A 27,077-nucleotide genomic window follows, 5' to 3' on the forward strand; every position below is an offset into this window, starting at 1 on the left:
TTTTGCAGAAGAGACTTCCATCTGAAGGAAATGATAAATGCTTGAAAGATTTTAATTGATATCAAACATTAAGATTTCATGAAAACATTGTTTTTTAAGACACATTACAGTAAATGCTGTTTTAAATAGTGTTGCCAAGACCTGATACTTTGTGAGGAAGCCTGAGAGCCTTTGTCCTTTTTTTTTTCCCCCCGATCTCTGCAGTTTGCTGTGTTACTCTTTTAATCTGGTCCTGATTCTCAGAAATGGTTTTACAGTGTATGCAGATTTGCATGTGCAATCGCCTTTTCATTTTTCACCTCTGTAACACTCATTACTTCCATGCCACACGTTTGAAAGTCATCTGTACGTTTTAGAAATTAGGGTTTTAGTATCTTATCCATTGATCTTCCAGCGATGGAAAATGTCAGTTGCCCATGCGATGCCTTTCGTTGGCATCGGAGCACGGGCTCCACTCGCCTCGCTCGGCACAGGGATGCTGCGCTACGCGCTGAAGCAAGCTGTGTGCGGAGGCGTTTCCTCTGTGAGCCCTCGGGGAAATTCATGGGGCAGTGACGAGGAGCGCTGACATGTTGAGGCACTAGGAATGACGACGGGGCAATAAGTAGTATTGCTAATTTCATAAAAATTATGCACCCCTTCTCCCCCAGTAAGGACTTTTGAGTTCCTGAGGCTATCTCCAAGTGTTTGTGTGCATGTAGGATAACTGGTTTTGCCTGCTGTCCCGACCAGAAAGGCAATTTTGTCCCTTTAGCTCTGTTGCACTACTTGCCCCAGAAATACGTTGATCTATCCACTTTCAGAAATTAAGTTTTCCTTTCTCACATCCAGTGTAATCTTTTTCCCCACTCCCTGAATCAGTACTCCCCTCCTGTAGCATCTATCCAACCTCATGTCCGTGCTTTTTATTGTACCCATAACATTTCCTGGCTTTTTCCCACCCTTCTGCATGCTGCTGCTCCTCATCCATGATGCCCTGAAATAGGTAGTTCCAAGACATTTTGTTTTTATTTTATTTTGTTTTATTTTATTTTATTTTATTTCCCCTTTCCAGCTTAAAGTGAGACACTCCAGTATATCTTAATCTTTTGTGTTCTTCAGAGGTATTTTAGGCAAAGAGGATGAATGCTGCTGATTAGAGTGGTGGAAGAACAGATCTTGCTGGGAAACCTACTTTCCCATGCTGCTTCCGAGAGACCATTGCCAGGCGAGTGAGGAAAGAGGAGGAAAAAGAGAGTTCTGCTCTCCTTGCTGGCTTCCCTGACCTCCTGGAAGTGAGCAGCTCAGCGAAGCCACCGCATAGAGGTGGTGCATTGCCACCCTGTTGGGTTGGCTGAAGCTTCTAGGGTGATACACAACTTTTTTGTTCTTTGCCAGCGCAGGCATAATCCTGGACTGGGAGCAAGTTATGATAGCTGGTAGCAGTCCTTTACTGAGCCAGTCTGCGAGCTACCTGAGGAAAGGATGTGGGACTTAAAGGGCAGCTGAAGTGAATATAGATGGCTAATGGAAGTCAGTGGCGAGGAGGCATGAACTAATGCCACCCTTGGCACCCCTTTGCCCAACAGCTGCATCCATCCTTCCTTCTAGCATGGCTTTTTGTTAGTGTGGTCCCCTGTCCCTTTCCTCTTAGGTGAATACAGTAAAGTTGTGGTGCCCCTTTGCTCCAGGAACCCTAAAAACAACAACAAGAAAGGTCTTAGGTTAATGCCTTTCTCTGGCAAATCAACCATAGGCACTTTCAAAACTAAAAGTTATATCCAGATGCCAAACAGCAAATAAGCTAATTATATAAGGAACATGGAGTGCCTCACAAGCAGTTGCCCAAGGCTTGGCAACTATGGCTTGCAGAAGTGAGTGAAACAAATTCCCCTGGAAAATCAGGCCTGAACTTGGTCCTGATGCTACCAATAGTAGCTTTAGAAACACCAAATTGTAAAAACATAAGATAGGTTCCTTCTTCTGCTTTATGTTAACATTTTAGCTGCTTCCTGACTGTCTTTGCCCCTCTGTTATTTTTTATAAGTAAAAAAATAAAATAAATAAAATTACAGCAGCATATAGGTACAGGAGCTGATACCAGAATTCTTTATGAAAAAGCAGATGCAATGCTGCCACAAGTGTAGAGCTCATATTTAGGGTGCCATCTACTGGCACAAAGCACAGATAACGTTGCTCGGGAATGTGCTGCCTTAATGAAGTTGGTGGAGCGTGGCAGGAAAGGATTTCTACCTGGAAAAACTCTTGCAAAGTGCACCTTTTCTTCGTATTCTGCAAGATCTTACCATGCTGTACTATAAGACAGATAAAAACCTGACAGAGGGAACGCTGAGATTTTTTTTATTTTGTGGTGGTTTCTGTAGTTTGAGTGCCTTGAAAATACATCAGAGAGTCTCATCATAATACTATGATATGTGAGAATTAGCCTTAATTTAGTGAAGATAACTGAAGCTCAAAGAGATTAGTATCAAAATACTCAGAAGTCTTTGCAAGACTTCTGATCTACTGACTAAGCTCCTACTTGAGATCCTGGGCCTGATTTTGTCATGGTATTAAACTTTTTTACAGCACTTCATGTACTGACAACACCAGACTGAGAACACCTAATTAAAACTCATAGTGCTCCCAAGAAGAGATATGTCAGTGTTTTATAGGTAGGGAGATTTTAGAAGAAAATGTAAGTAAGTGATGTGCTCAAGCCAAACATTGGATCAGTGACAGAGCCAGTGTCACTGCTGTCTCTCAAGTCTGATCAGTCCTCCAACCTGGAGCCCACTGAAAATCTGTTGAGAAGTGATTTTGGTTTGATACCAATGTGAAATACAAAACAGTTTGAATCTCCAAGTTTAGAAGGAGGGCAAAATCGTTTCCTGTTTAGCACTGCTGTAGGCCCCACTGCCAAAACGGCAAAGCGTGCCCCTGACATATTGGTTTTAGCAGCGACTGCTCTGTAGGGTGGCAAGAAGCATTTCAGAAAATGAAGAATGCACAGCGCTGCCTTTGCAAAGGTCAGTGTAAAGAGTTTTCTCCAATTTCCCATGTAAACTCTGTGGCAGAAATAGAACTGAGTACTCCTGAGTAGGAGGGAAACTGCTTCAGCCAAATTTTTCCCCTCTCTTTCTGTAGTTCATCTTCTGCAGGGATCCTTGAGTATCTAATTCAATGCATGAGGCAGTCATTGAGCATGAGCTTTACTGTTGCTTACAGTTAGTGTTTCTATCATGATGCATAATGTTGTGTGAGTAATCCCTAATACTGAAGTACTTTCTTCTTCCCATTTCTCTCTTCAAGAGTGCTGTGTTTCCTTGTGCTTCCATATATGAGTTGAAATCCCCTGACCTCTCATTGTTGTCCTCCAGATCTATGGGCTAAGGTGTTTTCCTGGGAGGAATTGATTTACCAGGGCCAGGAGAGGGTCACGGTATGGGAGCTGTTTGTTGCCCCATTAGCCCAACACCCCATGGCCCTGCCCCATGAAATGCAGGAGCCCTCCTGTTCTTCTCCCACATGAAACCAGCACTGTACTTTCCTCTGCTCCGATGCCTTCATAGGACTGGACTTTTTGCAATCAGGGAATTTCTGCTTTTAGAGTTTTCAGAGATTGGGGAGGTGCTGCTAGCAAAAGTTGTGCTTTCCAAACACATTTGGAAATGGCTGATTTTTAACAGTTCATATTATAACTGCACTTAAATGGATTTCCATTTGCCTGGCTCCATAGTAGGGAAACCAGCAATTCTAGCCTATATAATATCTCTTCCTTACAAGTTTTCTCACATGGTTACATCATAGAAACTGAAATAGCAAGGCTTCTTGTGGCCTTCTACCATGTTACTTCACCCACAATTTACATATAGTAGTGCCAGAGTGAACTAGAGGGAGGAAGAATGAGCAAGGGCTGGACATAGAGCACTGTACCAGATTTGTACAGCAAATATAAAGTAACTCTTGCCAATGGAAAATGTTGCAGGAATTTCAGTAGCTACAGCAGAGTTTGTTGAGTTGCACCGGGGGGGTCAAACAGCAGTACTACTGGAGAATCTGTGGGTCCTCAGTGACAACAAGCAGTTAGATATATGGCCTTGCATTTCTTTTAAAATATGGTGTATTCAATATGACAGATCTTTTAGCAACACAGAATTATTATAGGAAATAACAACACTATTTCCTTAAAAATTTGATTGTTCTGTACCAGTTCCTCTTGGTCCCTCCTAGAGGGTGAGATCTGCATGCTCAGCCATTTCCTCATTTCAAAGTTTCCAGAAAAAAAAACAAAAATCTCATCCATGCTGGCAGTAAAATTATTAAAATTAAGGGAAATTTTATTAGATGTGGATTTCAAAGTGGTATGCAAGCAGGATTCCAGCATGGCTGCGTAATGCACTCGTAACATGCATCTTGCATATATTGAACTGCAGAGGTAAGATATGTTAATTGGTTTCAAAGCATGTCATTTTCCTTTGCAAGATTTAACATGTGTAGTGTGAGCAGGGCCAAAGACAAAGTGTGATGGCTGCCAGCTGGACGTGACAGAGGGTTGCAGGGAGATTACACCACAGAGGAGAATGGCTTTTGAGATAAGGATAATCTTTTACATAAACTAACTCTTCCAAGGCAGCTTGGATAGGTGAGCGATAAGAACAATAATAAAACTATGGGCTGACACAGTTGGTAGTTATCGCAGTGGTCAAGGATGATCAAGATTTTGCCAGTTAGATAAGTCAGCTTCTTCTCCTGACTACAGTGGAATATAATCGGCATTGATACGTTCTTGTCTGAGGAGTCTCTAGATTAATGCTGTTATTTTATGTTCTTCAGGTTCAACCCAGGAACCATGGAAAGGTCTACAGCTTCTGATATGGCCTCTGAAAAACCAAACCCTTCTCACCACAGTACAGGGGCTGTTCAAATGAGGATCAAAAGTGCCAACAGTCACCATGATAGACTGAGCCAAAGCAAATCTATGATTCTTTCTGAGAACGTGAAGGTTGCTGAACCTGTAAGTAAAATACCCTAGTATTTCCTAGACCTACTGATTTTTGTAAAGCCACACAATTAATTTAAGTGTGGTTAAGATATCAATTCTGTGATAATCTCTTGCAAGAAGGAACTTAACAGCACTAATAGATTTTTAGGAGTACCACTAGGTATTGGAATAACAATTTTCCTTCACTGAAATACAGAAATCGGCTTTGATGGCAGGGATCATAGTACGTATTCCACATTTAAACTCTCAGGTGTTATAGCAATTAAATCAGGTTGCTGTAGAGAATAGTACTTGCAGTATCAGATATATGCCATGATTTCTGAAAGGCAAATGCTAAAACTAGACAAACGAAAGAAATGAAGATCACAGCTTTCTAAATAAAGGACAACTTTGTCAGTAACAAAAATAAATGGTCTTGCTGTAAGCATGAATGATTTGCAAAAATCAGACACTAAAGTTGTCTTCATATTTTAACAGTAAACAGAGTTGAAAGAGTTGAGTAATTTTTTATCCATTACCTTTTTTTTTGAAATGAAATAGTTAGTGATGAACTCTGCTGCCAGTTGCGTCCCTGCCCCTGTACTCCTCCTGAGCTACTAAACAAACTGATTGGTATGAGTCTCCCCTGGTTAATTTTCTTCCGTAATGGTGGCAACTTGCAGCTGAGGCCATATGATGTTACAAAATTATTTATGCAATGTTAACCACTTTTTGGACTCCAGATCCATTTTATTCTCAGAGAATGCAAATGAGGGAGAAAACTCTGTTAGCTGGGGACAGACCCCCAAGTCTCAGTCACTTTCTACAACCATGTGAGCTATTAATTTTTGTTTTGTTAATATAATGTATTCCTATGAAATATTCAGCTTTCTAACAAAGTTATTAAATGGAGGAAGCCTACTATAACAGCTGTATTTTCTTCCTTTTTATATTCTAAGTTCAAACTTATGCAGAAATACATAATTTTAGTCATTCATTTCTCTGCTATAGCTTAATTCATTTCAGGGATGAGCCTTATTATATTTCTGCAGAGAAAAATCTCTTTAGATCTTTGTAGCTGATAAGATATTCATTTACTTCCCATTTAAAAAATATTGTGCGCCTGAAACACATTGTACGTGTTTCTTCCTTTTTATCTGAAGTGAAATGTTCCTCCATTACAAACCTGAAACGATGCTTATAGTAATTTACTGGGAATAGTATAATGTATTATCAGGAAGAACTGTACCTTTGAAAAAGTTTAAAAGTTAAGTATATTTAATGATGCCTAACATATTTTATTGGCTGTGTTTAACAAAAGGCACTAGGCTGCAGTTGTTTTTGACAAGCATGAAAACATCACAGCATGAGACTGCAAAAGGAATTATGTAGAGAAATTACAAGTGATCCATCTCTCAATGAATTATCCACCTCAATAGCCTGCAGAACTCAGCTACCAATTAACACCTACTTTATTACATGTTGGGATGTACTTAATAACTTTCATGTGTTTATGCACTATTACCTTGACTGATGCCTCTTGTACAATTAGGCATAATTGGCATATCAATATGCAAAAGTTAAAAGGATTAACCCTCTTAAAACTAATGAGCATTTCTGTATCCAGCTGCTAAATGAGACAAAATTAGCATTTTTCACTTTTGGGCAGGATTTTATCATGCAGTTTCTCATTGTTGATATTACCTTGTTACATAACTTTAGTTTTGGGGATAGTATGCTGGACTGTTACAGAGCAAGGGCTCTAAAAAGTTAAATTAGACATAAATATTTGCTGCTGCATTCCAATAACCATAGCAGGTACAATATATATTCACTGGTTGAGAGCTGAAAAGTTGCTTTGTGTTACATTTGTTTAGTAGCTAATTATATAAAAGTGGAATTTTACTGAGTATATGTCATTTTAGCAAGCAAACTTGGCTCCGATATAATAGATTGAAAGCTTGCCATGCTACTAATTTCCTTTCTATTTCAATTCTTTTCATCTCTTTTTGCTATGCAGAATTTTCTGACTAGTTATTGACAGACTGAAAGTATTTTGGCATATTTACTTAAATAAGCCTCTTAAAGTTGTTTGCTAAAGCCAAACTAAAAGCAAAATTCTTAAGGATCCAAGAGTTTTCAAATATGTGCTTAAAATGCAGTGTGATTCCAGTGTAAAAGACCACTAAAATATCTGTATCAATTGCTTGTTGACACATCTGATTCTCCACATGTGATTTGTGAAGGATTTGGGGGAAAGTAATAGAGGAGATGGGGCCTTTGTTTGTCGAAGGGTCTGGAGAAAGCAGGGTTCAGCTGATATATACATTTACCAGTCTTGTTCTGTAACTCACGAAATTCTCTTTTAGCGCGCTTATATACACAGCCTTCACTTTTGCATTTAAAGGCACACAGCCCCCTGCTAAAGGATACGTACACTGGTATGCTAAGCAATGCTAATTATTTTGTGCTAGAAGGTGAAAAAAAAAAAAAAGGATTTATCCTGCTTTTCTATTAACTCAACAGTCTGTCTCTCTTTAGATGTTTGATATAGCCTATAAGGTATCCACTGATTGTGCTTATTTTCTGTTTCACTTTGACTGAATATTTTTTGTCCTGTCATTGGAGAGATTTTTCTTTCAAACACTAGAGATAGCTGAATAAGGGAATTCATATTACTCTTTTGCTGCACATATTAGGTATGATTGCTATACTTTATGTTCGACTAATAAATGGGTCAAATCCCCTTTACCCAACTTATGCAAAACCTCTTGACTTCAGTAGATTAAGGTAATCAGCATTTGGCACATTTTGAACAATCAATAGAAAAATATATTTCTAAAACATATCTGAAAAAAAATTAACACTTGGAATACAAAGGGAAAAAAACAGACAGAAATCCAGAAAGATCGTTAGTGATTTATAGGGAAGAAAATGCATAATTTTCTCTAAGGGATTTGTGGTATTCTAAAGCATTTGCTGTGATGCTTGTAAGCACACCTGGGGCTATACTTTTGAAGGTGGACAGATTATTTTCTATAGTGTGACAAAGAGGGGTATGCATCAGACATCAGTAGGGCCATATGCACTTGTGCATTTTATAGTAGTAAAGATGCAAATGTGGAATACAGAAACTAACTGATGAGAAAGCTAAATGTAGATTCTTGTGGTTTTTAGTTATTTATTTATGACGGAAATGCTTGAGCCTAGTGCAAAGGTTGAAACTGGTTTTAACGTAGAGTTTAAAGAGCACAAATCCTGAAGCTGGACACAGACTATGGTAAGCAAGGGCTCTTCCTCTGCTTAATGTTAGTGTCTGAACAAGCAATGTAAATGAACAATTTGCTGTTTTCATCTCTTAAATCCCAGGGATGTGCATTTTGCTTCATTCAGAACAACTTGAAACAATGAAATGTATTTTTTTATTGGTGTCTATATTAAAAATTAGAACCTATTTTTACATTCCAAAATGTTAATGTGTTAGAGCTTCTTCTGATTAGGCTAAACAGACTGCTAGGTTTATTTATCTCCCTGATATATTATCAGGGAAATGGGAAGCAATCTTCTTTTGTTTCTTACTCCTGTGATTATAGAACACTTGCCAAAGTTATGGCTAGCCAAAAAGATAGAAATAAAATTGCTAAAAATATAAACCTTCTGTTTAGCAGAGTTTTTGAGCCATATTTTGAAATTGCAGGGCTTGTACATGTTTACTTCAAATCAAGCTTATAGTCAAGTTTGAGGCTTTGTTTGTATGGATTGTCCTGAAGTAGATCCTGATATTTAATTAAAATGACACTAAATCACATTGAATTGATAAGACTTGGCATCTCAAACAAAGGTAATTGCCCGTATTGGTTTTGTACAAAAATAGAGCTGCTTGGAAAATGTGCAGCCAACACAGACTGTCAACTCCATTTATAGATCAATATGTGAAAACCATTGATCAGGCAGGCATGTGTAACAGTAACACTTTGCATTTATTTGTTGTTTTTATACCATGTTAAGGCTTACAGGATTATCGGCTTCCAAAATATTTTGACTTCCTCATAAATATGTTATCTGTTTAATGTTAATTACAAGACAGACTACAGCCCTCCTTTAGAATATTTTCAGTTTCATTGCTATGGGTAGTTTTAGCTGAAAATGGATTATTTCATTCTCTGAGAGATCATCAGAGCTTTCTTTATAGAATAGTTTATCTGGAAAAAGTTTTTGAGGATTCATTTTTCTCACATTTTTCCTGGAGAAAAAAAACAAAACAGATCTTGACAAAGTATTTCCAAAAGCGAAGTACATTCTCCTTTCACGGTTGTGTGCATTTGAGGTGGAAAGTGAGCAATATTTTCTTTATTGTGTTCTAAAAGTGGCTACCCAGTCTTTATTCTCCACAGATGAGATTATTCTCATACAGCAGTCCATTATATATGTATCTACTTTTATCTCTATAAGGGAAGAGCTGTGAGCCCTTCAAGTTGTTGCACAAATCATATATTAGTACTGGGACAGAATCAGAAAAATATATGAGAAATGTGGTCGTTATTAGTAAATGCAAGCTTATGGTGATGATCACTGTGTTTCACCAAGTATTTCATGGTAGAGTATAAAAGGAACAGGTTTGAGGGAAAGCAGTATGTCTAAAAGACAAGTCTAGTCTTATTTCTTGAAAGTGAATATTGTCCAAAAAGCCAGAAATCATAAACAGGAAAAAAAAAATCTGTTGAGTAACATTAGCCATTCTCCTTTCTAGTGCAGGAAAATGAAAAATGAAATGAGTCTTATCTGTTCTCACTGATTTTGTATTTTCGAAGTCTAGATCTGCTCTGTGGTGTCTATCAGGTTTGCAGAGGGGCGCGTGCAGCCCTCGCTGCCAGTTCTCTGTACATTTATTTAGGTGCGTTTCACCCAGACCGGAGGAGCCCCCAAAGCTGGGCAGCCTCTGCCGCAGGGCGCTCAGCCCGGCCCGGGCCGAGCCCTCCCAAAAGCACTTTCACCATCTGGTGTGGGCCACTGCATGGGGATACATCACATAGACCATAAACTGCCTTGACTTGGAGGCTAGAAGTAGGTTATTAATACATTAGAATATTTTAGGGTTTGATTTGCCTTCAGTAAGCAATCTAGCTCAATTGAGCAATACAAGTTGCCTCCCTACCCTTTCCAGGGTCAGCTTTTCGAATCCAGGCGTTTCTGTTTCTGTTTCTGTCACAAGGCTCAGAAGGAAGCCTTTTGTTTTTCCAAACATATATATATGTGTGTGTATATATATATATATATATACACACACACCCTGCAAGGAAGTATTCTTTATGTATGTCTGTACTATAGCACTTCAACTGAAATAATCTTGGTTAAAAAGGAAGAAGTTAATTTTATTGTTAAACTCCCCTTTTATTTCTACTCAAAACATTTTCATGGTAACATTTCAGCTGCATAGCTTGATAGGCAACATCATAATGAGATCATAGAATAAAGAAATAACCAGCACCTATTTCTTCTTAAAAGCTCGGCTAAATTCATTTCAGCTATATTAAGGGAGCAGTGAATGTAACTGGCTTGGCTTCCTTGTTAAACCAAACTGAAGTTCAGACAAGATATTATATGAGTTGGAACTGCTGATTTTGACTTTTACTCAGTGTGACACAAGGGTAGAAAAAAGGTTCAAAAACCTCCTTTTTTTTTTTTTTTTTTTTGCAATCTTACATTATCTCATGCTGTGAAAATCTTTACTCTATTTACCAAGCACAAATTAGTCTTGCCAAAGGTTCTGAAAGTTTACTACTTCAGCTTAGATCCTAAAACTTCAAAGAGAGATGCAACTCTACAAATTAGTGTATGTGCTCTGCCATGGCTATTTTAACTTGAACTTAACTAAATTCGTTTATAATTTAGTACTGATTGAACACCACCATAAATGTGCACGGGATACATTTTTTAAAGTTAGTCCTCTGATTACTAATTTGAATAAAAAACCCTAACCTTGTTAGCATCTGGACTTATTTCCATAATAACAACCCCTTCAGAACCTACAAAGTAATGAATAATTGACAACAAATGAAATGTTTTGATAGTTGTCGGCACAAAGCATGTTTAATGTTTTGTGTTGCTTCCTAGCTAATTATGTAGATGACACATTTGTCAGACCTTGACTGCCATTAGAAACGTGTTTCCAGAGGGGAGAAAAACAGGCTATTCATAGAGTAATTAACTAGAATGCTCAATGACCTGTGAGAGATTCAAATGGCTGCCAGTTCAGACATTGTTTTGTTACAGAAGCAGAGGGGTAATTAAAATTCCAAATTACAGTGCTATGATGAAGCATTTGTTTGTTGACAGTATACTCTTACTCTAGTTTGTTAATTCTTTTTTAAATTGCTTCTAATCCATTTTATAGCTTTAGGAGTTCCGTCTTTGAATTTACTGACAACTAATATTATGGTAAATTGTTCTTCAGTGGAGTACTGCAGGCTTGGCAGTTTCATGGGAGCACAAGGTGGGTGGGATAGAATAGCTGTTTCTTTCCCTAAACTGACATACCATGTGCTGTCATCGAAACGCGACTAACGCGGCACATCTTGTGAAATGATATGTTCATAATTCTGCGTTAGGGAAGATGTCTAGTTACGGGAGGAAATGGTTCAGATAAAGTAATAATAATCAGACAAATTGCATAAGGTGTCCTAAAATGTTAGAGGAAAAACCCTGATAGGGTTTGGGTGGAGGCGGCGGCGATCGGTTAGGTAAGCACTTTGGGAAGCTGAGATCTGGTAGAAAACTGGGACTTGGAGGACAATCGTCTGCAGGAAGAAATCAAGCACAAAATGTGAAGAACGGGGTATTTCACAAGGCTAGACCGTGTCTTTGCCAAAACCCTTTGTAGGCAGTAACGGACGTGACAGGCTAAGATGTCTTTCCAGTATAAACGGGGATGGTTTGCAAGTCCAGAATGTTAAAGTTCTGTAAACAATGAATTAAACGCAAGCCCGAGCGAAATATTTGTTTACTTTGCCAAAAGTGAGAATCCGGTTTTGTTAAGGAGACCTGACAGAAGTAACATGGTGTTTGACGCGGGAGAGCTGACAGCGGCATGGAGTGAGCGCTGATTATCCCGAAGACACTGTCAGCTAGGATTGATTTCCACTTTCTCCGTTTATGTAACGGCTCCTGTAACACAGCTGACCCCAAATCACGTTACCTTGTCATTTCTCTGCATGGATCAAGAAGAGATGAGCTGAAAATAGCTAGGCACTGACCTTGAACTTGCCAGAAAAGTGAGAAGCGACAGTGGGGTTTGGGTTTTTTTCCCCCATTTTTCCTGCGTGGTCCCTGCACAAAGCAGGCGGCGAATGCTCTGTGGCTGCAGCAGCACAAGGGGGCAGAGCGGGACTGGAGATTACAGGTGACGCCGGCGCTCGCAGCTGATGCTGCAGAAGCGCAAGTCCGTGCCAAAAACCTTCCCTTTGCCTTTTTTCTCCCCTTTTTTCCCTTTTTTCCCTTTTTTCTTTTTTTTTCTTTCTTTTGTTTTTAAATTAGGAAGAGGCTCTCTAGAAGGAGAGCTGCTGACTCCAAAATCTTGATGTGCCCGTGACCTGTCGCTTGGGAATACGAATGTTTTTGAGCTATCTATCTTCCTTGCCGAATGCCCCGCAAGGAAGTTTCCGCTCCCTCTCAGTGGCCATCTCCCCGCCGTGCTCCCGCTGAAAGGATGAAACACTCGTATCATCGTTAATAGAGCTGCCTGCAGTTTTGGGGGGAAGTTTACCAAGATCAGCACATCCCTTGAAAACCTACGGATAAATCGCTCTGAGGTGCATGGAGAACAGGGCGTAAAAAAATTAAATACTGACGTCAAGGCTGTGAAGGCCCTGAGCTGCGGCGCTGCCGGCCAGGCCCTGGCGCCTCTCGGCTGCCCCGGCGCTGCTCTGCCGCCTGTCCCTCGTCGCCCTGATAAAATACGGACCCTAAAACCGTGACTTTTCACAGGGCAGAGGCTGCTGCCGAGCGGGGTTGCAGGTGCCGGGGCTGCGGCGGGCGGCGCTGCCCTGAGGCACGGTGTCGCCTCCCTCGCAGCCCCCCGCTTCCTCCCGGGCTGGGTTTCGCTGGGGAAGGGAAATAGGGTGTTGAATCTCTTTTTTTTTTTTTTGTCTTCGAGAAAGGCAGGTGAATAAACCATGCTTTCCCCTGAACTGACGTGAAAGCAGATAGAGGCCTGCACCTCTGCGCAGCGCCTCTCGGAAAGCTGTGCTGGCTTTAGACAGCACAGGGCAAGACGTGAGGTAAATATTACACCTCGCTGCTCCTCCTTTCCAAATTGTTTTCTCTCCGCTGATGGAAACCCATCGCAACATCAATTTTCGACCACCTTGGATGAGTGTGGCCGGTTTCAGAGGAGGAAGGTAGGCTGAGGGACCGCGGTCGCCATCTCTGCATGGCGCCCGGGTGCTGCCGCTGTGTGACCAGCCTGCACTTAGGAAGGGGGGGAAAAAACCCCAAACCTCTGATCTTTCCATCAAAATTGGGACCGAGCAGGTGTCAAACTGGGCTGAGCAGGCCGAGGAAACCTAAACGCGAGGTTTCCAGTGATCTGAGCACACTGAATTGCTATTCAGTAATTTGGTATTCAGTAACTCAGCTGTTTCCTGATTGAAACGCTCGGTGCTGTTGTGGCGTCTTCGTTATTTCTCAGGGCCTTCAGCGCCTCCTCTCCCTTTTTTGCTAGGAGGGGAAACGTTTCCTGCATCTGTTCTGAACGTGTTTTTCAGGTTTTTAATTTCTCTGCTGCGCCACCCTGTAAATAGTGCCTCTCAAACGTATAAAGAGATAGATTAATGACGCCGTAGGTGACAGCCAAAGATTTGCGAAGCTATTTTGAACCTCTGTTTTATGAACCTCCTTGCTTCGGGTGTGAGACCTCTCTCTAACATCCCGGCACGTTGCTAATGCTGTATATGCTTAATACTTCGCTTGGGTTCAACGGTAGCCTGCTGTTGCGTTAATTCATTGCGTCCACGCGGGGCAGGAGCTGGGCTGGAATTTGCCACGTTTTCTGCGGTCCCGGCGTAGGCACCGGCCTGCCAAGGGAATTTCGAAATGCCGTTTTCTCCCGTTTCTCCACCTGCGAAAGGAGGCCGAGGAAGATGCTCGTCTCCCCTGCGCTCACTGCAAACTCTGCCCCGGCGCTGGGGCGACCGCAGTGTTTCAATCATGCTCGTTACGTAGATGATTCCATTAACACCATTAATTGAAGTGGAATTATTCTGCAATTATGCTGGTGGAAGTGGCAGTGAAACTTGGCCCCAGGTCCTGTACGTTTTCCTTATCTATATTCCCAGTACTTAACTATTTTGCTGGTTTTCATCAAAAAAAGTCTTGTTTTGGCTTTCTCATGAGTCCTCTGTTCCCGTGCTTCTACAGCCATGTGCTTTTTAGCTCCATTAAGCTTCTTCAAGGGTGTTCATGTTTTATAGCATATATTTTTAAAACTGTACTTAAATGTATTGCTTGAAAGAGTCTCTTTGGCAATATGTGTCAGTGGACACTGTGACAAGGAACATAAGCTGTGGAATTATATTCCTCTTACACTATCTTTATTAAATAATGTATTACAGCTAAATTGTGGCATCTAACACACTTCCTTTCAAAATGCCCTAAGACTTGAAATATGTAGGTACTGAAAATGAGATGATATCAAACTTCCCGTAGGTAGTCTTGGGCACCTGACCTGCATAGTTTCCCACAGGGGAAAAGTAAGCTCCATTTCTTGAAATTTCCAATGAGAAGGGACATGTGTCTCCTTGCATTGAGTTACATTATATCACATCATGTGACACAAAATGACCCAATACAACATGACAGGAGAGGTAAAGAACCAGGCTTTTTTGTTTTATTACTGCAGTGAAATAATTGCACCACTAATATAAGGAAATGGAGATCCGATTATTTTGTGCATGCCCTAAATACATGCACAATATAGAGACATGCTTACCAAATGTTGTTTAATATATTGAGAAGAGATTTTAAAACAGACATGAGAGTGTCCTTGTCAGGCAGTCTGCTTATTCTTAGAGAAATAGTTGACAGCAACATTCTCCTACCCTTAATCAGATGAAATTCCCTTTGAAATCAGGGGTTCTTTTGCAGGAGCAGTAAGTGCAGGATCAGATCCAGTAATGTTAACATGCTAATATTTTATTTTCTGTTTGATTTCTTGTTTAGTAAGGTTCATATCCTTAGTGAAAGTAAGCCTCGATCATCTGTGATTTTGTATTTATGGATGTGCATGCTATGATTTCACATCCATGGCGAGAATGGAATTCAAATCCTCCCCTTGAAAGCGCCCAAGGCCCTATGACTTGAGTTAAAGAAGGAACTTTGTTTTGCAGTCTGTGAAAAACACCCAAATTATCATATTTTCTTTCTGGTTCAGAGCCCAATAGTACAAATTTATATTTGTTACTTTAAGACAGTACTGAATAAGGCCAAACTTTTGAAAAAGTTAGGCTTTTCTTTTGATGCTTTTAATGTCTATCTGAGCTGGTTCTGAAAGTTACAATGAAAAGTTGCATTTAGGAATACTGCAGAAACACAAATAAAGCAAAAATATGCTATCCTTTCTATTCTCTGCATCTTCCTCCACTTTTGGAACCAAATTTGAAAGGTCGTGAAATATTCTATCCCATTTTCCCTCACATTCCCCTCCCAGAACACCACAAGAAAGATTGTTTTCCTGGATATTTCATGCACGGCCAGAAACAAAAGTACTGCAGCTGTGATGAGAGAATCTGTTCTCATGATGTTTCTAGCCCCAAGGCAGGTAGAAAGCCCAAACAAGCATCCAAACTTTTCTGTGTTTATTTGAACCAAACCTGAGTTTTGGACCAACTGAGCTTCAGATGAGCAGTTCTTAAGAGCTCATTCTTCTTGATTGTGATTCTGAAGTCAGACTTTTACTTTATAACCTCATTACACAAAAAAAACAATGTTTAAAAATTAAAGTGCCAGGTGCCAACTCTTTTCAGTAGCTGGCTACTTCAACTTAGAGCTTTCCATTTTTTATCAGCGAATGATAAACTGAAAATTCAGTGTTCCCAGTTTAGATCTTTCTCAAAATTAACAAATAAATCTAGAGTGGCCACCTGTAAGCACTAAAACCTGAAGACATTTGGACACAAGTTAAACGCATTGTTTAAAAAACTGCCAATTGGTTGCATCAGTTTTTAAGAATACATTTGTAGTGAAGAGCCAAATTTTTTTTTTTAACCTTTTCAGAGCAGATATTCTTTTTTGGTTGTTTTCTTTTGACCAAGAAATTAGAGCTGGGAAAAGCAGCAATATGGCTGTAGATAAGCTGTTGAAGGAAAGTAAGGATGGCACCACCATGAAAACCTGGGAGGTGAGGGGATGTTGGGCAACGGTTGCGAAAGGGAGGGAATTGAGGGCAGGAGGGCCCAGAAGGTGCAGGGTGGGAAAGGTGAATTTGCTGCAGCTGTGGGGGCCCAGGGCCCTGGTGGGCTGCACCTGGGTGGAGAGGCTGAAGCAGCAGAGCAGGGGCTTGAGGAAGGGCTGCTTTTCTGGTGCTCTTTTTGTGTCCTCCTCATGCCTATGGGGCAAATCAGGAGAAAGCTCCTCATTTATTCTGCGGCTTAGCCGAAATGTTCAGGTAGGTGTTACTGGTTTTCTAGCCATATCCTTTCTCTTGTGCGCCAAGCAAAGCATGGATGCAGAAAGAGGGGGCAGGCTTGTACATATATCATTAGTACAATATCTGTAATTGTACTGAATTTGGCTCAGACTCCTAATCCTCTGGTCTTGTGGGTCATATGAGTCTTATGATGATCTAAATGAGAGAGGCATACTAGTATACTGGGAACATATTACATGCATGCACACCAGTTCATTAAAACCTGTCATCATTTCCCAAGGATCTTTTTTGTTTTTATTTTTCTTCGTGTAAATTCTTTCATGATTTGATGGTGGATGAGCCTGATTACGTGAAAATTCACCTTTAAAATATTTCCCATTTATCACACAGTTTCCTTACCTAGAAAATCCCAGTGCAGTCACTGCTAATGTTTGATAAGATTTGTACCTGGTAGATTCTAAATTACATTAATGCATAAAGCCAGCAATGCCAGGCTCCCTATTGTTACAGTTATTAAAGCTGTAACTGAAATGATATCTTTCATATTGATCTTCAGCTAGCAGCTCTTATCCAGAAGCTTTGTTTCACATTAAAGACACTAATGATTGTCTCCACGAAATGAGTGGCTTAATAGTTAGAAAAAGTTAAATGGAAAAAAGAAAAAAAACTTTGATAGCCACCTTTGATAGCTCTTCATTCCACCATCTCTCATAGCCACAAAGTGCAAGCCAAGCATTAATAGACCTTTTAATAAAACGACTTAAAAGAAATCAATGGGATTTCTTACAAAGCCTAATTTCCAGCAAGATATATTATTTAAATGTTTGTATTGCTTTTGAACAGCTCATGTCCTCCTGTAGCTGCCAGATTTTTTCCTGGAATTTCTTGGGGTATCTTCTCATGACTTTCACTTTTTATTTTTAGGGCCTATTTTTGATTTATTACCATATTGAGAATTAAAAAAAGAAAAAAAAGAAGAAGAAGAAAATGCTCCTTTACTCTTCCATGGCTGACATAATTTCCTGTAGTCTTGGAGACAACAACAAAGTATCTATTGGGGAGGTCTAGTTAAAATTATACTAATTGAGTGCCTTTTTAGGGCCGTCACAGGCACTGTTTTTTCTTCATGGACTGTAAGAAATTATTCTCTTTGACTGTTGTCAGGGGAAAATGATATATCCTATCAGTACAGCTCTCCAGCTGCAATTGTGATAAATATATCTGCAAGACCTGAGGCTTTGACAAAGGTTGAGGTCTGTAGGAGAAGAGAATATTATTGCACTTGCTTTTTTTCTGTAGTGCTGGGGTGTCTGGGTAGGTTTTCTGTTGGTTTTTAGTTAGTTTGTTTGTTTTGGCTTAGGGTGAAGAGCAGCTGCTGGATTTCTTTTAGGATTTAACTAGATTTTTCTTTTTTTTTCTTTTTTGGCAACAGCAGCTAGAATGCCAGATAGGTGTTTTTCATGAGTTCATGTAGTACAAGTAGAGAAACATATCTGAAATTTTTATGTTCTCTGAGCTCATCTACTGTAATTGATATGTGACATCTATTTAAAGACGGATATCAAAGGGAAGGGGATTTTTCTGATGACCAGTGGCAAAACAACAAATTGTTCTATACAATAGAACAGAGAACACAATACATTTATTCTTTTACATAAACAGATGTATAGTATGCTGGTAAGTTAGAATATGAGATATCAAATTAATTTGTGCTAGAAACTATAGTTAGGCAGAGAAGATACCCTATGTATTCACTGTGCAGTGGCTTTTCCCTGATAAACTCTAGTCAATCTGCAGTGATGATTAAGAACAATGCTTCGTGCGTTAGGTGTTCCTGTAAGAGATCATGGAGGTGAAAAGAGAGAAGAAAAAGGAAGGAAAGAGAATCATGTTGAAGGGAAAAAGACATGAAGAAACACAGGAAAGCACTGGGCTATGCTGAGGTCTCTAGCCATGAAACATCCTTTTCCCTCATGCGCACGCTGGATATTTAGCCCTTATTTCCGCTGTATTTTTCACAGGCTCCAATCGAAGAGCCTGGATGAAGCTGATGCAGGGACATGTTTTGGCCGCTTATTATTTATTACAATTTTAGTTCCAGGTTTCAAAAATAATTAGGGAAACTGCTTAATAGGAAAATGACTCTAATTACTTGTTAATTGAGGTTATCTGCTCCACATTATTCAAAGTGTAATTTGTGTTGACACTTGTACCCAGAAATGATTACTTAATAAACAGAGTGATGATGCAGCATGAATGCAACCACCCCCAAAAAGCAGCATTTTATTTATTCACTATGGTTTGGTCATCTAAAAGATGTAAAAAGCTTTATCTGTGTTAAGCTTGTGGTTAAAATGTGCTAGTTCCCAAATATGAATACTACATTTCAATCAGTGAAAAGATAAGAAAATCAATCAATGAAATTTAAAAGTTTAAAGGTTTATTAAGCTTATATTAACTGTATTCAGGTAATGTCTACAGGGGAAGATGAAGCCGTATGGTGTTACCTCCTGAATGAATGGAAGATAATTTAGCTGACCTAACTCATTAACTAATCAAACATCTGGATCCAAATAAACTAATACGTTAATAATTGTCATATTAGTTTTTACTCTTGTCTTTTGCTTAGTCAGAATCTGATTTTTGAGAGCTACAGAAAGAGGAGGATTACTACTCTTTGAAGAATGGATTCATTTGGGGAAGAAAAAGAGTTCTGAATAAAACCATTTTTTTCTAGAGTGAAGTACCTTTATAGTGTGAGAGTGAAAACAAGAAATATCCACTTTTTCCTATGCATTAGTATGCTCTGGGGCATCTACTTTCTTTACACATACATACATTCCTCATTTTTTAAAAGTCTGATGTCATGAATTAGATGTCGTTAGCCATTCAGTTAATATGAAATCTAGGGCCATGATTCCATATGATCAATGAATGTAGTAACACCCCTTAGAAAAGTGTTTTGTTCCAAATATAGGTTGCAATCATTGTAAATTTCTTACAAAAAAAAAAAGTTTTTAACAGAAAACCTTTAAAAAACAATAGAAAAAGATTAAAGGTAACATTTTGAACTAACCAGGTGGCTAAGAAACCCCTTGTGAAGAGAGCTATTTCATATGCATTTAACTCTGAAGTTGTTTCCCCACTGAAATAAAAGGAAGGCCTCAATTTGACCAGAAAGGCATGATTCTAGCCTTGGACTTCATCACTTCCTAGACCTAGATCTGGGACTATAAATGGCTGAGGCATTTTGAATATGTAAGCCTCCACTTTTGTTGCTGTACTTGGTAGGTTGTAAAGAGGGGAGGCAGGAAATCGGTTGTGGAGCAGAAGAAAAAATGCTGCAGAAAAAACAGGACTGTTTGCACACTTCTCGGGGTTATTTATTCCTTAATATGCAAGCTTAACTCTACAACTTTCCATTTTTTTGACTTTTATTTTCCTTAGTTGAATACTTTTTAAGGTGTTTTCTACACAGAGACTATTACTTTGTTCCACTTCAGGTTTTACTAAGGAAGAATGGAAGGTTGCAAAGCCCATAAGGATGGAAGTTTTAGAGTTGTGTTTGTGCCCATTAATTTTCTCTTGTATGATATTTTCCCATTTTCACTCTGTTTGACATTGAGTCTTAGCTTTGTTCCTGACTCATAGCCTATGGCAGTGGAATGGGGAGATGAGACATCACTGAGATGTAGAGCACACATAAAAAGAGAAGATGTATAAAAACTGAAATGACATGGCAGCTGAAGCAGCTTGTTGCTCAGCTTGGTTGCATGTTTGAGTGGAGAAAGCGAGGTAAATTGTGATATGTAAGAGAATAACACTCGACAGGGTGTATGGTTGTAAGGTATATGGATGTTCAATCATGTTGTGAGGCAGAAGGCTAAAGGACAAGCGCCTTCAGTGTCCTCACAGTCTGTAGATATCTGTATGACCTACAAAACAGAGGGTGTTAGGCTCAGAAAAATATCGCTTACAAAGCATTTGTAAGCAATTTTAAGACTAGAAAAGTCCATAAATAAGCGATATCTTTGACAACCTATTAATCTTTTAGTAGTTATTAAAAAAATTAAGCCCCCCCCCGAAAACACCCCCACATAATATCATGCACTTCTGTCTGCATTTCTACGATAAATGCATGAATTCTCACAGTAGTACATATACAAACAACCATTTACGCTCCCCACTAGTCATAATACACCTATTAGAATTACATGTACCTTTATGCTATTTTTTCTGAAAATTTACATCATTCTCTATATGTGTGTATATGACCATGTTTGTGTAGTAAGTCTGATAATCTACATATTTGGACTAGAATTTTTAGGTCAGGCTCCTTTTACAGTATTTTGGATATTTCATCTGTAATGGGAATGGTCCTTTGTATACTGCTATTTAAACAGTGCTCTGAATAAACATCCTAAAATGTTTTAATTTTATACCTCTAGATCCACATAGAAAATAGTTTGCAAATTAGTTTCTATGGCAATGTGTAATAAATTACTGAAGGAATTATAATTTAGGGAGATTTATCTTCCACTGTGTTCCATATTAACGTGCATGTACTTAAGGCTAGATAAGATATAAGTAGATATTTTAAAAATAGGCATGATGGTATGCCAAATTGCCTCTGTCTTTCTGAAGTTATATACACCTGTATAAATGGGATGCAAATTACTCCATTTTTGATTTGGCAACTTTCCTTGTAGATAAAGAAACGATTGTACAAAATCCAGTGCCCTGCAAAATCCATTTTATCATTTTAGCATGTGGAAACTGTAGATTCTAGTTAGTTCTGTTCTATAAAACACTGTAGGAATGCATTCATCATTTTCTAAATCTATAATTACTCAAACTAGGTAATGACAAACTGAGATACATTGATCAATTCATTGTTTTTTGTAATGGCACCTATTGTAGAAAGAGATTGAAAAAAGCATTTGAATGGTGCCTACCAGTGATGAATACCTTAGAAAAATTCAGCAAAATTTAAGCAAAATTAGATAACTGTCATGCTATAGCCTTAGAGTTCTCTGAGGTGATCCTTACCGCTTGATTTCAATTTTAAATAAATCTTGGATTGCCATGGAAATTATAAAAGGCTTAGAAAGGGATCTTTGTGCCCATATTTAAAAAGGGAAAATGGAATGACTCAGGTGATTATATAGGCAGCTTAGCCTAAGAAAGTACTGGGTCAACTAATGGAAAAGTTGTTACAAGTTTTAATTAAAAAGAAATAAAGTTAGGTATGTAATTAATGTCATTCACCATGATTTAATGAAGAAGAAAATTAAAAAAAAAACAACATTATTTTTTGATACAAGTTTCATTGTAAAAGGCAACCATTTTCATGAAGTATACCCAAACTTTGTAAGTCACTTGACTGAATAATACGTGACATTCTGATTTAAATATTAGGTATATGCTGTATCAGTAAAGCATACGTTAAATGGATTAAGAACTGATTAATTTACGCATTTCAGAGAGTAGTCTCTGGAGAATCATCATCAAATGGGTGAATTTTTAGAGCTATTCTCCAGAGACTAGTAGTAAGCTTGACACTAATCACTCTTTTTACTGATGACATAGAAGTAAATAGAACAGTTCTAATAAAATTTTAAAATAAATCAAAGATTGATGGACTGGCAAATATTCTGGGTAAAGGCAGTTGTGGAGAGTGATCTGGATTGCTTAAAGGTTGAAAGTGCATTTTATTTTATCCAAATATATGTATATATAGGAAACATGCCGTGTTGTTCCCAGAACTGGGAACTGTTTTCTGAGAAGTTTTGACTGCAAAATGAAGCTCCCATGCTGTTTCCATGTCAAAAACATTGAGCTGACCCTTGCGTGTACTAAAAAAGAGAGGAGGCATCAGACATTGATTTCTGTCAGTGGCACTGATGAAAAGAAAACATGAATAATGGGCACATTTGTGGTCTCTACCTTTTTATAAAGTTACTAAAATAATGGAGATTATGAAAGCAAGAGGCATAAAAATTGTTGAAGGTTGGGAAAAATATCTTACCAGTGTAGGTCCTACAGACTTCACTGTGTTTAAGAAATGAAATTTCTGAAAGAAATTGAAAGGAAATTTGACTGCATACTTACCTACCTACAGGGACAATATTGGGCATCAAAGGGTTTTTTTTAATATAGCAGAAAAAGGCTATAGAAGATGAAGTCTCTAAAAGTTGGAACTGAAAAATTAAAATGAGAATTAAAGTACATTTTATAAAGACTAGAGGGAAACTATCAAGAGAATTAGTAAATTCACCATTTCTCTGTGCCCTCAAATAAAAGAATGAATCTTTTTCAGAAAAATAACAAACAAATTTCCTAAGTCCAGGGTAGTTTTGATGAAATTTTAAGGCCTGTGATCAACTGGAGGACAGAGTGGTTGAATACTTCTGGCTTTAAACTCTTTAACCCTCTGAACTATTGAGGAGAAGGTTTGGCCAGCACTCATAATTTTCCTGATGGATTGGAAAAGGCGTGATTTCAAGGATAATTGGGATCCAGGCCACAGTGTTGAGCAGGTGTAGTGAGGTGCAGCCAGACACATCTAAGACATTAGTACAGAACAGGACTTTTTGGTGATGTAACCTCACCATGGTTTACCCAGCTCCCATAATCAGTAACCAGCTAAATGTCTTTCTGCTTTTCAAAAATTGCCACAAGTGAAGTTCAGTGAGTTTGCAAAGATTAAAGAAGATGAAACAATGAGTAAAGTTATGAAATCTTTGTTAAGAAGGATCTTTCTCAGGCTTGCTTGCCATTTCTGGGTTATGGGATGCTCAGCCTGGTGCAGTGCTGTAACGCCTAGCGAAGGCCGGGCAGAAACCTCTGCCAGCCGTGCTACTAGCAGGTTGAACAGAATCTGTTAGGTCTCTCCAGATGAGCTACCTTCCCAGTAATATTTATATAAGCAGGGATTGCTCATGTGGGTCAAGGAACGGAGAGGCAAGGAGAAGCAGTCACAGGTACTGTTTGGAAGCCTTTGTTGGGTGGTAGACAAAAGAGGAAGAAACTCAGCACACACTAAGTATAAATAAGGTCTCAAGTAAAAGGTCTTTTTTCTTTCACTGTAGAAATATCTACTTATGTCCTTGCTGTTTGTGTGGTATATGAGCACTGAAATGCGTATTCAAAGTAATGTATTCATGCATCACCAAACATTTATTTTCTTGAGGGTTTTAGTTTTTTCCTTTTAAGGTAAGGTAGGTGACTTCTCTAGCAGAACATTCAGCATACCGCATTTATACACTGCGAGCATTTCCAATGGCAGTGGATGATTCTTGTTTTGTTGAGGGTTTTCTATTATATGTAAGGTAGGTGACTTCTCTATCAGAACAAAATAAGGAAAATCAAATCAGGGGCAATTTCCAGTCTGTCTAGACGCTTCAGAAGTTTCAAACAGCATAATTCCATTTCTTCTTTTCTTTATCTACTATATTAATGTTATGTGATTTGCTGTCAGTGTAATGACACAAGAGTAAAACCAGGACATTCAGTGTGCTTGGATCAGAAATATACACTTCCCTGTCTTATATGCTGTCTTAAGTATATGAACTAATTTCTGGATGAGTACAACAAGCAGAAGAAAAGTGTATCCTTCGAAATGTTTCTTTGTCTGCGACTGGGGAAATAATAAAATAGTGCTTAGATGATATGAACAATAGTAATGTTTTGCAACTGGAGTTCTCAGTTTGCCAAAACACAAGTGGGTGACACTCTTTTTTTTGTTCAGTCTGTGCAACAAAGAACCAAATCAAGAGCCCTGAAGACCAATCAAGTTTGAGGAAGTTTGGTATTAAAAAAAAAAAAAAAAAAATCTAATCTTTGTATTATGGCACCTTTAATCTGTCAGTAGATTTCAGTAAGCATGCCAGAATATCAATTTTTTTGTGTGAGATGAAGGTAAATTGCATGTAGAGAATCTCAGAGCTGGATAACAGTATTAGCAATCACTGCTGTTCTGTCTGGTTTGCTACAATGTTATGATTAGATATAAAACTGAGAAATCTCAAAGGAATAGTAAAGGAAACTTAAGCTTTTAAATATTTTCACTTTTCTTTTTCTAGCAGAATACCATGATGCCAAATAGTCTTCCTGCTAACTGACCTTTGTAAAACCCTCCTTTTGCTCAAAAAAGCTATTTTAAATAGATCAGTTATTACTTTGACTGCCATTTTTCTTTCATATTAGTGATTACAATGGCACCTGGGAAAATCTGTTTGAAAGTTTTTGCTTCCTTCTTTCTTCTCCTGTGTATGTTCTCTGAACCTCTGGACAACGCTAATCAGTGATACTGACTTTTGAGAGATTACATGATGTGATGGTATGAAAGACTAAGATGAGGTGACTGGAAAAACAACAAAAAAATCACCAATACATAAGCTTCCTCAGGTTATTAGTGCAAGGGGAAGGGGGAGCAGGTGGCAAGCTAGATGGCCGTCTAGATATTATCAAGTTGACAGGTATCCAAGTGATTCTGTATTATATTATACAGTCTCTAATTATCATCTCTAAGTAGTTTTTAATAAGATCTGTATTTAGCTATGGGGTTTTCAGTTGTGACCTGTGTTAGAAGATGTTCTTTTCAATCGCATTAAGAACATATTTTGTCAGTGAAACGATCTATACTAACAAAAACAAGGGGATTTCCATTGTAAGCCCATTGTTTTATGTCCATGTTACACGGAGTCAGCAACCTAATGGTTAGAAATGGAAAGACCTGCAAAGGTATTCTCTTTTTTTTTTCTCTTTTTTTTCTTTTTCCTTCAGATTAAAGAAGCTGAACTAATCTTGGAATTCAGAGCAAAACAGTTTTATTCAGTTTCTTTGTTTTTTTGATGCTGGACGTTCATAGAGACATTTTTGGCTGATGTTCCAGATGAATCTAATTTCATTATGGAGCCAGTACTTTTTCGGCATTTCTCCTGTGAAACTTGGACACAACGCTTTGACAGTATGTCCAGGCCAAAACAGATCAAGTAGTCACACATGACTGATTCAGCTGAGCATGCTCAAAGACAAGACTGATGTCTAGGCACAGATAACAGTTCTCTAGGGTAGGGACAGTGCTCTCAAATCCAGTCACCCCAGAGTAAACACTAAGTTAGACACAGCGTAAATGTGCCTTCAAGCACACGCGTCCACTGCTGACTAGATCAGAGCCCCAAGCCAGGCTGCACATCCAGCCATACTATAGCTTTTATATCTCTTTCCAGCCTGCTAACAAGCATTTTTAACCATCAGAACTGTATTTGGATGCCCCCTGCAAGGGAGGGGAGGGAAAAAAACAACAACACTTGCTGTAATAATTCTGTGAATATGTTCTGTTGGTATTTGCAACTCATTTTATTAATTTTCTATGAGAGTTTCTAAGTGTGCTAGTTTGTTCGCCAGAAAGCTGGCAGAAACTAGGAGTCCTGGACTACTGCCTTGGAAGTATTCTCTATTGATATCTCTTTGATTTTTCTTTCCCTTCCTCCTTTTAAAAGTTTTGGGCACCTGGTCAAAGACAAGAAACTATAGTATATGACTTTTCTGGTGAATCTCATATATTGTATGATGGATAGCTAAAGAACTATGAACAGTCTGTAAAAAATACTATGGCATTTATAAGCACATAAAATGTTCAAATAATTTCAATTAAAATTTTAATAAAATATAGTCTCTTTGTGGATAATTAACAAATAGAAGATATTAAATTGACAAGTAGCTCACTTTAAAGTCATAAAATTATTATTATATGTAGATTTACTGTTAATCAAACTTTCTTTGGGAAGAAAACGATATTTTAATTTTAGTATTGCTACTGTTTCCTAGGATATCTGCAGCATGGTTGGCTTTTTGACTTAAAAAACAGAGACAGAAACTTTTCTTCTCTGCTAATTTTTATAAAAACAGGACATATAGCTTGTTACTAAGTAGGTTTTGCCGAGTTATTATTTGTCAGGGCAATAGCACAACTTAAGGTTGTTCTTTGTTTAAATGACTTTTTACTATCCACCTTTATTGGTGCCATTGTTTTCCATGGAATTTTTTATGCAGTGTGTTAGGTATGGAATGTGCACTGATGGTGTAAAACTTTAGATAGGTTTGGATTGATTCACACTGCTTTCAGTGTGACCTTCCTTAGTATTTTTATACACTACAGCCACTGAGTGATGTACCCAAGCTAGATTTAAAGAAGCTAAGCTGGGTTTCAGAAGCTCTTTGGTCCTGGGAAGCAGCGTAAGCTAGTCTGTGCTCTGATTCACGTAGCTGCAGCTACGCTGCTCTGATGATTGAGCCAATTTGATTAAAGTTAGCTCGGGTAGCCTTCTACTGCAGTTTACAGTGTAGAACATTTTCTTACATGGGAACCTCTGCAATTTCTTTGTATCGTTCCCTCCCCCCCCCTTTTTTTTCAGTATTTTTTCCCCCTTTGTATTTCTGGCACACATACGTCCACAGGTGTTATTA

At 38.5% G+C, this 27,077-nt stretch overlaps 1 protein-coding gene across 2 annotated transcripts in view; it reads left to right on the forward strand.

The window, feature by feature from the left end:
- Positions 1-27,077, forward strand: part of ARHGAP15 (Rho GTPase activating protein 15) — a 343,348-nt gene that overhangs the window by 17,465 nt on the left and 298,806 nt on the right. For both annotated transcript variants that reach the window (XM_067298597.1, XM_013959737.2), the window contains exon 2: positions 4,816-4,996. In XM_067298597.1, coding sequence (XP_067154698.1) covers positions 4,832-4,996 — 165 coding nt within the window. In that variant the 5' untranslated portion in view covers positions 4,816-4,831. The remainder of the gene's footprint in view (positions 1-4,815; positions 4,997-27,077) is intronic.

The sequence above is a fragment of the Apteryx mantelli genome, chromosome 6 (assembly GCF_036417845.1).
Source record: "Apteryx mantelli isolate bAptMan1 chromosome 6, bAptMan1.hap1, whole genome shotgun sequence".
Taxonomy (NCBI): domain Eukaryota; kingdom Metazoa; phylum Chordata; class Aves; order Apterygiformes; family Apterygidae; genus Apteryx; species Apteryx mantelli.